Consider the following 15,064-nt stretch of genomic DNA (forward strand, 5'->3'; position numbering starts at 1 on the left):
CATGGAGTATGTTCATCATCTTCTTATGCCTGATTGGATGATCTTAACCATCCAATCAATTGCCTACGAATGAACAGTAATAGAAATTTGATAAGTTTTGATCCATATTCAACAACTCAAATGCATTTAATCAAATAGTTTGAATTTTCCATTATATGTGATTTTGGGGCCTTGGAGGATCAGAGACGTACTCTGCCCGATGGGTGGTATGAAATGATCTACACTAGAGCTCGATATGCACTACATATGCACACCATTTTTTTTTTTTTTGGTAGGTAAGCTGGGGTTAGGCAGGACCCCGACCAGATATATTAAACAACAAAAACATTACAAATTAGGGGGGCCACGAGGGCAGCAAAGGCATAGAGCCAGCAACAACAATAAAGAAAACCACATTACAGTCTGGTGAAGATAGCTCCAGAGGAGTCTAGAGCAATTTGGTCCAGGAAATCTTGGATAGGGGAAGGCCGAGGCGAGCTCCCATCATTGATCAGCAGGTCTAAGTCTTCCCCTTTGGAGGGAAAGTCAATTTTCGAGAGTAGATCAGCAGCAGCATTACCCTCTCGCCAAATATGGGATATCCTCCACGCATTGAAGTTGAGAAGAGTCTTTTTTATTATAGCAAGAGTAGGGATAGCCTTCCAGGTGCATTGGGAATTACCATTGATCATATTGACAGCTGAGGAAGAGTCAGATTCCAACCAAACATGAGGGAAATGGTGTCTGGCTGCAAGCTGAATTCCCCTGAGCAGGGCCTGGAGCTCTAACAGGTAAATAGGATGATTTTTTACTCTGACTGAAAAAAATTTCAGACAGTTGCCTTCTGGGTTCCTAATGAGACCACCCAACCCGCCAATATCATTTAGAAGAGAAGCATCCGTGTTAATTTTGACCCAAGCAGGAGGGGGCTTGACCCAAGAAACGAGTTTTGGGGTCGGATCTTTTGGATGGCAGGGGAGGTTAAAGAGCGCTGCGCAACAGGAGCTATTCTGGTTTGGGACATCATTTCTTTGCAATGCAACGAGTTTGGATTTAACCAGAGACAGAATATGAGACAGAACATGTTGCTTGTGCTTACCAGGTTTGTTATGGGCTCTCTCATTCCTCTCAGACCAGATAGAGTAGATCGTGGCCTGGAAGAGGAGCCTAATGGCTGTACTTAGCTGTCCATTTCCCTTGAATTTGGATCTAATCCATTCTTCCTCAAGGTGTAAATTTAGAATTTTCCTTTTGAAGTTCAGATTCCTCAGAATTGTTCCCCAAATCCACTTAGAGAACCCACAATCGAAGAAGAGGTGGTTGGCAGATTCAGCACTATGAAGGCAGAGGAAGCAATTGGGAGATATCCGAAGACCATGCCGGATTAGTCTGTCATTGGTTAAGAGACGAGAGATGATGGCTTGCCAGCAGGTGAACGCATGCTTCGGAATATTACCAGAGAACCATACTGAATTGTGCCAGAGAACCATACATATGCACACCATTGTAACTTAATGAGGTTGCTGCTCAATCGATCTTTCCTCTTTAACCTTAAAACCTAGAAAAACTCTTCTTACATATTAGTAAATGCATAGGAAAGGTCATGTTATTTAATATTCAAAAAAAAGAAGGAAAAGAATAGGTTGATTCAAGGAAACGATTATGGATCACTATCACCGGCTCGAATTTTAGATCCAATCATATTTTCCCCATAATTCCATTTTTTATGATTATTTATGCGTGGTTATTTTCTTATGTTCTATTAGGCTCAACATACAAAATTTCACATATGGCAGTGAAAAGTAGTTGAAGCTGTGTGATCTTTTGTATAAGATTTTGAGGATGCTGCCCATTGACCCAACAAAGAGGAACTCTTTCCAGCGCTGCATATGCAATGGGACCTGGTTCTCGTGTATGAGAGGCATGACATCATGAAGGCCATCAAAGTATGTGAAGGTTCAGAGCTCCAGAATTGATTTGGTGTTTTTAGGCATTCTGATTGGGTTGGGAGGCCTTTTGGATCCAAGGTGCTGAGCAATAAGGGGGGATTTGTTTATCTGTTTCCTCCTACTCCTAGTTGTGGACTCTGGTTCTAAGCCATAGTCCCCAGATTTTATATATTGTGGATATTAGCTTTGTGATTTCATACTTGGAAGTTATCCCTGGCTGTCTGGTTCTTGAGTCGGGCACTGGAAGTGGTTCTCTAACAACCTCTCTTGCAAGGGCTGTTGCTCCTGTTGGCCATATCTATACATTTGACTTTCACGAACAGAGGGCTGCCTTAGCCAGGTAATCCATTGACTCACTGGATGACATTGATAGAATAATGTTGCTGTCTTGTGAGACATTCGATATGCCAGTTTCTAATATGTATCTTTGTTTTTCTTATTCCCTGTTGGAAATATAAAGGATAGTCTTTGTTATTTATAGATCTTTGTTTTTCAGTAAGAGTTGAGGATAAAATGGGGGGAAAGAAGAGGGAATTTGTGGTTCATTTGGCGGGAATTGGAGGCGAGAAGACAGGAGCTGCGAGAGCCATTGAAAACTTTGCCTTTTCCCTTTTTTCCTGCTTCGGAGAAGACGAATGAATTGGGTAGTAAATGGAAGCGAATCTTTTCAAAGGAGATTATGTTTGGACCCCGTTGTTTTATGCAGGGCACCCCCTTCCTTCCTGTATTTGACTACTTTGTAAGGTAAATAAATGAGAAAATCATACATGTGCATAAGTTGGTGCTTGGTGGTTGTCACCTATCCCTGCTCACTGTGACATTCCGTTTTTGGAATCTATAAGCGCTATTGAAGAGTCAACAACTCACTAGCCGTTTCATCGAGTCAATCAGCATTTGGACCTTTTAATTACTAGCATGTTTCATTGGATTTAGTATTGCCCAAAAAAGCCTATCAGTTCTTATATTTAGCTGTTTATGAATGCTAACCCAGTCATGATGTGAGTTTGGACCGTTTGGTAATTGGTTGAATAGTGCCCCAAGTTAATCGTTAACTTGAACGACTCGACTAGGTTTTACTTTGGCCATGTTTTTTCACTACAAAATCAATCAATTTTTTTTTCCTTTTGGGTCGCCTAAATTAGTAAAAGGTTGGCAATGTCAGTTCATAAACTCGTACAATTAGGAGGAATGATAGATACAAGGGAGCATACAATCAAATGTGGTTCCGAGGTATCAAATGTGGTTCCGTAGAGGTTGCGAGGTAGAAAATATGGTTCCGTAGTGGTTACGAGGTATAAAATGTGGTTCCGTAGTGGTTGTGGGGTATAAAATGTGGTTCCGTAGTGGTTCCGGGGTATAAAAGGTGTTTCCCTAGTGGTTAGGAGGTATAAAATGGGGTTCCGTAGTGGTTGTGGGGTATCAAATGTGGTTCCGTAGTGGTTCCCGGGTATAAAATGTGGTTCCGTAGTGGTTCCGGGGTAGAAAATGTGGTTCCGTAATTCTTCGGAGGTATAAAATGTGGTTCCGTAGTGGTTTTGGGGTAGAAAATGTGGTTCCCTAGTGGTTCCGAGGTATGAAATGTGGTTCCCGAGTGGTCCCGGGGTAATAAATGTGGTTGTGTAGTGGTTCCGGGGTAGAAAATGTGGTTCCGTAATTCTTCGGAGGTATAAAATGTGGTTCTGTAGTGGTTGTGGGGTAGAAAATGTGGTTCCCTAGTGGTTCCGAGGTATGAAATGTGGTTCACGAGTGGTCCTGGGGTAATAAATGTGGTTTCGTAGTGGTTCCGGGGTAGAAAATGTGGTTTCCTACTGGTTCGGAGGTATAAAATGAGGTTCTGAGGTATAAAATGTGGTTCCGTAGTGGTTGTGGGGTAGAAAATGTGGTTCCCTAGTGGTTATGGGGTATGAAATGTGGTTCCCTAGTGGTTCCAGCGTATAAAATGTGGTCCCGAAGTGGTTCCAGGGTTGAAAATGTGGTTCCCTAGTCGTTCGAGGGTATAAAATGTCGTTCCGTAGTGGTTACAAGGTATAAAATGTGGTTTCGTAGTGGTCCCGGGGTATAAAATGCGGTTCCCTAGTGGTTCCGGGGTATGAAATGTGGTTCCCGAGGGGTCCCGGGGTAATAAATATGGTTCCCTGGTGGTTCCGTGGTAGAAAATGTGCTTCCGTAGTGGTTCCGGGGTATGAAGTGTGGTTCTCTAGTGGTTCCGGGGTAGAAAATGTGGTTCCTTACTGGTTCGGAGGTATAAAATGTGATTCCGTAGTAGTTACGTGGTATAAAATGTGGTTCCATAGTGGTTGTGGGGTATAAAATGTGGTTCCCTAGTGCTTCTGGGGTATAAAATGTGGTTCCGTAGTGGTTCCAGGGTAGAAAATGTGGTTCGAAAGTGGTTCCGAGGTATAAAATGTGGTTCCGTAGAGGTTACGTGGTATAAAATGTGGTTTCATAGTGGTTGTGGGGTATAAAATGTGGTTCCGGGGTATAAAATGTGTTTCCCTAGTGGTTCCAGGGTAGAAAATGTGGTTCCGTAGTGGTTACGTGGTATAAAATGTGGTTCCATAGTTGTTGTGGGGTATAAAATGTGGTTTCGTAGTGGTTCTGGGGGTATAAATGTGGTTCCCTAGAGGTTCCGGGGTAGAAAATGTGGTTCCGTAGTGGTTCCGAGGTATAAAATGTGGTTCCATAGTGGTAGTGGGGTATAAAATGTGGTTCCGTAGTGGATAAGTGGGTATAAAATGTGGTTCTGAGGTATAAAATGTGGTTCCGTAGTGGTTCCGGGGTAGAAAATGTGGTTCCGTAGTGGTTCCGAGATATAAAATGTGGTTCCGTACTGGATACGTGGTATAAAATGTGGTTCCATAGTGGTTGTGGGGTATAAAATGTGGTTCCGTAGTGGTTCCATGGTATAAAATGTGGTTCCCTAGAGGTTCCGGGGTAGAAAATGTGGTTCCGTAGTGGTTCCGAGATATAAAATGTGGTTCCGTACTGGATACGTGGTATAAAATGTGGTTCCATAGTGGTTGTGGGGTATCAAATGTGCTTCCGTAGTGGTTCCATGGTATAAAATGTGGTTCCCTAGAGGTTCCGGGGTAGAAAATGTGGTTCCGTAGTGGTTCCGAGATATAAAATGTGGTTCCCTAGTGGTTGCGGAGTAGAAAAACTGATCCCGTAGTGGTTACGTGGTATAAAATGTGGTTCCATAGTGGTAGTGGGGTCTAAAATGTGGTTCCCTAGAGGTTCCGGGGTAGAAAATGTGGTTCCGTAGTGGTTCCGAGATATAAAATGTGGTTCCGTACTGGTTACGTGGTATAAAATGTGGTTCCATAGTGGTTGTGGGGAATAAAATGTGGTTCCGTAGTGGTTCCATGGTATAAAATGTGGTTCCCTAGAGGTTCCGGGGTAGAAAATGTGGTTTCGTAGTGGTTCCGAGATATAAAATGTGGTTCCCTTGTGGTTGCGGAGTAGAAAAATTGATCCCGTAGTGGTTACGTGGTATAAAATGTGGTTCCATAGTGGTAGTGGGGTCTAAAATGTGGTTTCGTAGTGGTTCCGGGGTATAAAATGTGCTTCTCTAGAGGTTCCTAGGTAGAAAATGTGGTTCCGTAGTGGTTCCGGGGTAGAAAATGTGGTTGTGGTTCCGTAGTGGTTGTGGGGTAGAAAATGTGGTTCCCTAGTGGTTCCGAGGTATGAAATGTGGTTCCCGAGTGGTCCCGGGGTAATAAATGTGGTTGTGTAGTGGTTCCGGGGTAGAAAATGTGGTTCCGTAATTCTTCGGAGGTATAAAATGTGGTTCCGTAGTGGTTGTGGGGTAGAAAATGTGGTTCCCTAGTGGTTCCGAGGTATGAAATGTGGTTCCCGAGTGGTCCCGGGGTAATAAATGTGGTTGTCTAGTGGTTCCGGGGTAGAAAATGTTGTTCCGTAATTCTTCGGAGGTATAAAATGTGGTTCTGTAGTGGTTGTGGGGTAGAAAATGTGGTTCCCTAGTGGTTCGGAGGTATGAAATGTGGTTCCCGAGTGGTCCTGGGGTAATAAATGTGGTTCCGTAGTGGTTCCGGGGTAGAAAATGCGGTTTCCTACTGGTTCGGAGCTATAAAATGTGGTTCCATAGTTGTTGTGGGGTATAAAATGTGGTTTCGTAGTGGTTCCGGGGGTAGAAAATGTGGTTGTGGTTCCGTAGTGGTTGTGGGGTAGAAAATGTGGTTCCCTAGTGGTTCCGAGATATGAAATGTGGTTCCCGAGTGGTCCCGGGGTAATAAATGTGGTTGTCTAGTGGTTCCGGGGTAGAAAATGTGGTTCCGTAATTCTTCGGAGGTATAAAATGTGGTTCCGTAGTGGTTGTGGGGTAGAAAATGTGGTTCCCTAGTGGTTCCGAGGTATGAAATGTGGTTCCCGAGTGGTCCCGGGGTAATAAATGTGGTTGTCTAGTGGTTCCGGGGTAGAAAATGTGGTTCCGTAATTCTTCGGAGGTATAAAATGTGGTTCCGTAGTGGTTGTGGGGTAGAAAATGTGGTTCCCTAGTGGTTCCGAGGTATGAAATGTGGTTCCCGAGTGGTCCCGGGGTAATAAATGTGGTTGTCTAGTGGTTCCGGGGTAGAAAATGTGGTTCCGTAATTCTTCGGAGGTATAAAATGTGGTTCTGTAGTGGTTGTGGGGTAGAAAATGTGGTTTCCTAGTGGTTCCGAGGTATGAAATGTGGTTCCCGAGTGGTCCTGGGGTAATAAATGTGGTTCCGTAGTGGTTCCGGGGTAGAAAATGCGGTTTCCTACTGGTTCGGAGCTATAAAATGTGGTTCCATAGTTGTTGTGGGGTATAAAATGTGGTTTCGTAGTGGTTCCGGGGGTATAAAATGTGGTTCCCTAGAGGTTCCGGGCTAGAAAATGTGGTTCCGTAGTGGTTCCGAGGTATAAAATGTGGTTCCATAGTGGTAGTGGGGTATAAAATATGGTTCCGTAGTGGATAAGTGGGTATAAAATGTGGTTCCGTAGTGGTTCCGGGGTAGAAAATGTGGTTCCGTAGTGGTTCCGAGATATAAAATGTGGTTCCGCACTGGTTACGTGGTATAAAATGTGGTTCCATAGTGGTTGTGGGGTATAAAATGTGGTTCCGTAGTGGTTCAGAGGTATAGAATGTGAATCCGTAATGGTTCCCGGGGTATAAAATGTTGTTCCGAGGTATAAAATGTGGTTCCGCTGTGGTTCGAAGGAATAAAAGTGTGCTTCCAAGAGTAGGGAACTTATTGTTCCAATTGTGGTTGTATCATTGTAAATGGTTGTTCATATATTACTTTGTATTCTAATTTTATGGGGGTTTAATATTGGTTCTTATCCTAATAGGGTTTGCGAAAATGGTGGAAAGAATGGCTTCTTTTATGTTACACGTTGATGGGTACTTGAAGGATAAAGTATCATTTGAGTATATTGGAGGGACGAAGATGTCTTTAATTGTGAATCGGAATATAAAATTTAAAGAATTTGAGTCTCTAGTTCACCAAAAAATCCATACCACAGCAACCGGTATCTCACAATCTATACAATGTCGATATGTGGTGGATCCATATCAAATCGTGTTGTACGACATTCGAAATGACGATGACGTAGCTATGGTGATGATGCTTTTTGAGAATAGCCTCTTCAATTGTATGAGCCTGTACATAACCAAAGAGTACAGAGTAGGAGGAATTAGTTCTGCACCGATCCCCATCCGGAGGTAAAATATTCAGTAAGGTGGAAATTTTCATTCTTTGAACTCTCATTCCATTACACTATTAGGTGATGTGAAATTTGTCATTGCTCAGGAATATGAGGGATCGAATTCAACATTATGAATATCCTATTTTATATGGAAATATTTGTGATCCTTCTTCTCGTCCTCTTGAACCGCCATTGAACCTCATAAATAAATCCATCCGTGCAGCGTCAGCAACATCTAATTGAAATGACGTTGGTGCTCCGAAGAACATACAAATATTGGGCAGAAACCGAGAAGATACCAATATTCCTCGGAATCCGAATAGATATTCAGTGGACTTGAACGAAGACTATGAGGACCCTATTTTTAATGTGACAGAGGAAAATACATGGTAACATATGAGCACTGCCATGTAATCTTGTAATTACTAATTACATTTACTTCGCCAGTTCTATGTTTCTCTCATACAATATTCATTCTAACGTACTCCCTACTGTGCAGGCACGATGCAGAGTTCAGCAGGGATTTCCATAGTGATATGCATGTTAGTGATGGCATTGAATGCGAGGATGGTAATAGTATAAAGGGTGATGATTCATTTGGTGATGATGACTTCGTTGAGGACAGTGTGCGCGAAGGTGACTTTGGTAAGGAAGATGAGTGCGAAGCTGTACGCCCCCTCGTTGGTGTACAGAACGTTGTGGGCGACCCGTTGTGTAATACATATAGAAGGGAGCGGTTGGAAGTAGATGAGATGGTTGTAGATGAATTAAATGAGGGACGTATAGGACTTGAGGAGATGAAGGTGGGGGGAATCTTCCCGAATTTGAAAGTATTTAAGAACAAAGTGAAAGAGTACGCAATTGAACGGAAGTTTGTATTCGTCCCAGTAGATTCAAAGCCTACAAAGTATGCTGTTAGATGCAAGGATAAAAGTTGCCCCTTCAGAATCAGTGGGAGAATTTCTTTGGATCATGTTATGGTAAAAAGGTTTGTGCCAGAGCATACATGCTCAGGTACTATGAGGGGTAATGACCATCCCCTTGTCACAGCAGCTTGGGCAGCAGACACCTGTCTTGGGTTATTTCCCTGCCCAGGAGACGTGAGGCCTACTTTGATAAGAGCATACATCAAGGATAAGTGGGGTATAACCATAAGCTATGTGAAGGCTTTCAATGCGAAGGTCATTATACACGAAAAAATGTGTGGAAATGCCGAAGCGTCTTACCGCATCCTTCCTGCATATGCTGAAGAGATGGAGAGATGCAATCCTGGTACCATTATGTGTGTATATCGAAGTCGTCAGCTATGGACGGGTGGAGATAATACATTTTGTCGTTTATTTTGGTCATTCAGCCCTAGCATTCGTGCCTTCAGTCGAACAATTAGACCACTGATACTGATTGATGGGACACATTTGCGAGGCAAGTATAAAGGAATTTTATTAGCTGCCACTGCAGTAGATGGTGACGGTGGATTATTTCCGTTAGCATATGCAGTGGTTGAGAATGAGATGTATGAGAGCTGGCTATGGTTTCTTCGTTTACTCCGCCAAAGGGTGATAGCAGCAGAAAAAAACAACAACGAATTCACTATTTCCTCTGATAGGATGAAGGGTTTGCCTAGAGCTATAGACGAAGCATTGCCGGGATCATATCATAGCTACTGTATTCGTCACCTCAATGCCAATTTCCTGAAGACCTTTAAGAGCCAAATACTTTGCAAACTTTTTTCCAGAGCCGCATATGCTTTAAGGGAGAGAGACTATAAGGAGACGATAGAATGTATTAAAGCGAAAAATGCAAAAGCAGAGAAATGGATATCTGAGATTCCTAAAGAAAAGTGGGCTAATGTATACTTTAAAGGGTCTAGGTGGAATATGTTGACAACTAATGCAGCGGAGTCTTTCAACAACGTATTAAAGGGCGCACGGGAGTTACCCATCGCGGCTCTAGTCGATCACACTAGATGGAAAGTTGTGGTACCCAGATCCCGCGAGAGGGGTGTGGGGCGCGAGCCGCCGCGCTCTCTCTCTTGGTCTCTCGTTCCCACGCGATTGGCGTGTGCATTTTATTTGTTGATTTGAATTCGTCTTTCCTGTGAACTTGGGATCACTAAGGCAATCCGAATTCCACACGAAAGAGATTGACAGAGTCGCCACCTAGATGTGGGATCTAGGACCCATAATTAACCAGAAATCTAGACTTGCTACCTGGTTACGAGAATGGAAGGTATGGGGAGTTATCCACCACATGCACCATTCTTGCCCGATAATCGGTCTTCGATTCCAAAAGCTAACTCTTTTAAATTTATTTTAAATGGCTCATTCAACTCTATGTTAATGTGCGAACTAAGTGACATGCATCCTATGATCTAATTTCAATGTGAATCCTAAATGTGTATCTTGATTTATTAATTTGTCTGGATTCAATCTAAGTGAAAGTTCTCCTAAAATTCTAATTTCATGGAAAGTCCTAAGTGATTTGATTAAGCATTTACAAGAAAATTAATATACAAAACACCACAATTTGTTTGTGGTGCCGACTCGCGGGTGGTATGCCATCAGACATCCAAGCTGCCTACGTACCCAAGCCTCACTGGGATCAGAGTCGACGTAGTTCGGTGTACCTAAGCTAAGCTACTTATGCCTAACTCAACTAGGACACCGACCTAGACGGGATTGACTGTTTCAACAGTTTTAGGAGAAGTTATTTAATTCAAGTTGAGGATTTTATTATCTTAGGATTTCATCTAAGATGCTATATGATTCTCATCTAAATGCAAATGGTCCCTTAGACTAATGCAGGTTTGCCTACATCCTAGTTTACTAGGCTTGTCCTAGGGAAAGATTGGGTGACTAGTGTAACTAGACCTATGGCACGGTTGCTATACATAGCAAACGTCCGTGATGAGGCTGGACTCCTAACTCTAGGACTCCATAAAACCTAAGACTCCCTAAAACTTAGGACACGACACGACACCGGTGTTCCTAAATTGGGCTCTAAGGGTCCTTACGACGGAAACCGTAATCCAACGGTTCCGAGAGACACGAGGTGAATCGATTTCAGTTCTTGAGGTTAGTGAAAAAAGGGATGGAAGAGATGATGAAATAGTGTGAGGGAATGAGAAAGATAGAGAAAGGTGCGACTGAACTTGGGAGTACCAAATTGCCTACGTACCCCGCGATGGGGATCAAGCCACACGTAGTTCCGCTGGGGAGGTTACTTGGATTTTGGAAAACAGAATTGGTATTTGGATCAGGAATCGGGTTTGTATTTGAGCATTGGACTTGAGATTCAGAAACATTGATTTAGCAATGGGATTTTGGAATTGGGAATTTGCATCAAAGAATTGAGCATATAGGAATCATCAAGGGTTTGAATTTTGGGAATTCAAAATGGGCGGGCTTATGAGATTCGGCCAAATGGATTCAGACATGCGACTCAGATTGTGTTGGGATATGGCTTGGTTAGGCAAAAGGGAGGAAGTTCTATTAGGTGTAAACGGGCATTAGTAGAATAGGGGAATGACTCGGTTGTGACATGGAAGGCCGCCACTTGGTCGAATGCGACTCGGTTGCATTGGGATGGGTTGATTAAGGAATTGGATTGAGTCAACTAAGGGGAGAGTCCAATCGGTTAAAGAGGTTGAGCATACTCGACTAGAGAGTTGGGTCAACTCGACTAGGGAGGTTGGCTAGAGTTGACTCAGTTGAGCTGGGTTGGGATCCCACTTGGTTGGATTGTATTGGGGCGATTTGACTTAAGCTGCAGGTGGCCTGGCTGGGTTAGATTTAATGTAACCAGATTTATGGATAAATGGTGTGCCTCAGTGAGTGGACAAAGGTATGGCTTGGGTTGATGTGACTCGGTTATAGGGTTTAAGGCTTATGGGTATGGGGTTTAGTGAGTTGGGTCTAAGTTAGGAGCAAACCCGAGACTAGCCATGGTCTAACCAGGAGGAAGCAGGGTACAAACCAGGGTGCGAATCAGTAGGGAACCAGGGTGCAACCAGCATCGAACCTGGGTGCAACCAGCAGCGAACCTGGGTGCAACCAGGGTCTAACCAGAGGCTAACCAGGGGGAAAACGGACCCTACATGCTTCCTAACATGGTTTTTCTTTTAAAGTAAAAGATATGCATGAAAACAGACCCTACATAGAATTGAAATAAATGCCTACCTCTTTGGAAACCCACTTTGTGTTTGATTTTTCTTTGATGTTAATTCCTTGAAGATGATTCCTTGCTTGATAATGACTGCTTTTGATATATATCACCCAACGTATAAAATCACCCGATCCGGCAAGGATGGCCGAACCCTTGAAGAGATGAGGGAGAGGGATGAATTTTCTAAGAGAGGGGTTCTTTTTTCTTCTCCTCTTGGATGGTGGGATGAGAGGGTATTTATAGGAGAATGGGATAGGAGGTTAGGTGAGGTTAGGTGGTTTTGGATGGTTAGGATGAGAGGATGAGGTTAGGTAAGGTTAGGTGGGGTTAGGTAAGGTTAGGTGAGGTTAGGTGAGGTTAGGTGAGGTTTGGATGGTTAGGATGAGAGGAGAGGTTAGGTGAGGTTAGGTGAGGTTTGGATGGTTAGGATGAGAGGAGAGGTTAGGTGGTTTTGGATGGTTAGACCCAGGTCAAGATCTGCCATTGATCTAACGATTTACGGAAATCGGGTCTCGGAATGGAATCAGGGTCCGGGCTATGAAGTGACCCTAGCTTATTTTGTCCCGATTGATGATCCGTAAAGTCAGATCAAGATATTAATGACCTAAAACATATAAATCAATGATAGAGGGGGTTCTCACATGGATTTAACACACTAATTTATTTGTTGATTAAAACAAAACAAAATGGGGTGTCTACAGATGCCCCTCTTTGGTAGAGATGACGTAGTCATTGAATACCAAAGTTAAAAATGACAGAACCATTTTGCGTAGCTTTAATCGACAAAGGACTCTCTAGACACAACGCACCTTAACATAATGCAAAACCTTAGATGAAATCCTAGAATAAAAAAATTCGATGCGGCGCCGTTCACAAACGGGCAATTAGAGAATGAGATATCATTTTCGAATGGATTCTGAAGGGAAAGGACAAAGATCGTTCTCAAACAGTTTTTAGAAGGAGATGAGACGCCGCTCACAAGCGGGTTCAACGAGGATAAGAAGCATTCCCAAATGGACTTGGACAATGAGGCACCGTTCACAAACGGCCTCAAGGAGGATAGAAAACCATTCACAAATGGACTCGAGAAAAGAGGCACCGTTCACAAACGGGCTCAAGGAGAAGACAAGACCATTCACAAATGGACTCGAGAAATGAGGCACCGATCACAAACGGGCTCAAGGAGGACGATACCATTCACAAATGGATTCGAGAAAAGAGGCACCGTTCACAAACGGGCTCAAGGAGAAGACAAGACCATTCACAAATGGACTCGAGAAATGAGGCACCGTTCACAAACGGGCTCAAGGAAGACGATACGATTCACAAATGGATTCGAGAAAAGAGGCACCATTCACAAACGGGCTCAAGGAGAAGACAAGACCATTCACAAATGGACTCGAGAAATGAGGCACCGTTCACAAACGGGCTCAAGGAGGACGATACCATTCACAAATGGATTCGAGAAAAGAGGCACCATTCACAAACGGACTCAAGGATAAGACAAGACCATTCACAAATGGACTCGAGAAATGGGGCACCATTCACAAACGGGCTCAAGGAGAAGACGAGACCATTCACAAATGGACTCGAGAAATGAGGCACCGTTCACAAACGGGCTCAAGGAGAAGACGAGACCATTCACAAATGGATTCGAGAAATGAGGCACCGTTCACAAACGGGCTCAAGGAGAAGACAAGACCATTCACAAATGGACTCGAGAAATGAGGCACCGTTCACAAACGGGCTCAAGGAGGACGATACCATTCACAAATGGATTCGAGAAAAGAGGCACCATTCACAAACGGACTCAAGGATAAGACAAGACCATTCACAAATGGACTCGAGAAATGGGGCACCATTCACAAACGGGCTCAAGGAGAAGACGAGACCATTCACAAATGGACTCGAGAAATGAGGCACCGTTCACAAACGGGTTCAAGGAGAAGACGAGACCATTCACAAATGGACTCGAGAAATGAGGCACCTTTCACAAGAGGGCTCAAAGAGGACATGAGACCATTCACAAATGGACTCAGAAAATGAGACACCGTTCACAAACGGGTTCAAGGAGAAGACGAGACCATTCACCAATGGACTAGAGAAATGAGGCACCATTCACAAACGGGCTCAAGGAGGACATGAGACCATTCACAAATGGACTCAAAAAATGAGACACCGTTCACAAACGGGTTCAAGAAGAAGACGAGACCATTCACAAATGGACTCGAGAAATGAGGCGGCCCCGTTCACAAACGGGCTCGAAGAATTTAGAGATTTTTTATGAACTTGAATTTGACGTAGGATTGGATTTTTTATTTTTTATTTAATTAAGGATTTGGATTTGATAATTTTTTTTTATTTTTGGAAAATGAGGTACCGTCCGCAAATGGGCTCAAGGAGAAGATGAGACCATTCACAAATGGCCTCGAGAAAAGAGGCACCGTTCACAAACGGGCTCAAAGAGGACATGAGACCATTCACAAATGGACTCAGAGAATGAGAAACCTGTTCACAAACGGTTTCAAGGAGAAGACGAGACCATTCACAAATGGACTCGAGAAATGATGCACCTTTCACAAAAGGGCTCAAAGAGGACATGAGATTTTTCATGAACTTGAATTTGACGTAAGATTGGATTTGTTTGAATCGGGGATTGGATTTGATGAATTTTTTTTATTTTTGAGAAATGAGGTACCGTCCGCAAACGGGCTTAAGGAAAAGAGGAGACCATTCACAAATGGCCTCAAGAAAAGAGGCATCGTTCACAAACGGGCTCAAAGAATTTAGAGGTTTTCATGAATTTGAATTCGACGTAGAATTGGATTTTTTTTTAATTAAGGATTTGGATTTGATAAATTTTTTTTATTTTTGGAAAATGAGGTACCGTCCGCAAACGGGCTCAAGGAGAAGATGAGACCATTCACAAATGGCCTCGAGAAAAGAGGCACCGTTCACAAACGGGCTCAAAGAGGACATGAGACCATTCACAAATGGACTCAGAGAATGAGAAACCTGTTCACAAACGGGTTCAAGGAGAAGACGAGACCATTCACAAATGGACTCGAGAAATGAGGCCCCGTTCACAAACGGGCTCGAAGAATTTAGAGATTTTTTTTATGAACTTGAATTTGACATAGGATTGGATTTTTTTTTGAATTAAGGATTTTTTTTTTTTTGAACTCAATGAAATCGGGGACATTATAGATCGTGCCCAGTAAAGATATTGGAAACCAAGACTTTGACGAATGATGAGACGACCAACCTTATGAACGAAGAACC

At 43.1% G+C, this 15,064-nt stretch overlaps 1 protein-coding gene across 1 annotated transcript; it reads right to left on the reverse strand.

Moving 5' to 3' along the window:
* Positions 1-186: 186 nt before the first annotated feature.
* Positions 187-13,114, reverse strand: LOC143887636 (uncharacterized). Its single transcript, XM_077391748.1, has 2 exons — positions 11,797-13,114; positions 187-1,537 (listed from the first exon to the last, which is right to left on the reverse strand). The coding sequence occupies exon 2, from the start codon at positions 1,482-1,484 to the stop codon at positions 396-398; it is 1,089 nt and encodes a 362-aa protein (XP_077247863.1). The 5' UTR covers positions 1,485-1,537; positions 11,797-13,114; the 3' UTR covers positions 187-395.
* Between the last annotated feature and the right edge of the window lie 1,950 nt (positions 13,115-15,064).

The sequence above is a fragment of the Tasmannia lanceolata genome, unplaced genomic scaffold, assembly GCF_043159265.1.
Source record: "Tasmannia lanceolata isolate RefF3 unplaced genomic scaffold, GAP_Taslan_0.1 ptg000012l, whole genome shotgun sequence".
Lineage (NCBI taxonomy): Eukaryota > Viridiplantae > Streptophyta > Magnoliopsida > Canellales > Winteraceae > Tasmannia > Tasmannia lanceolata.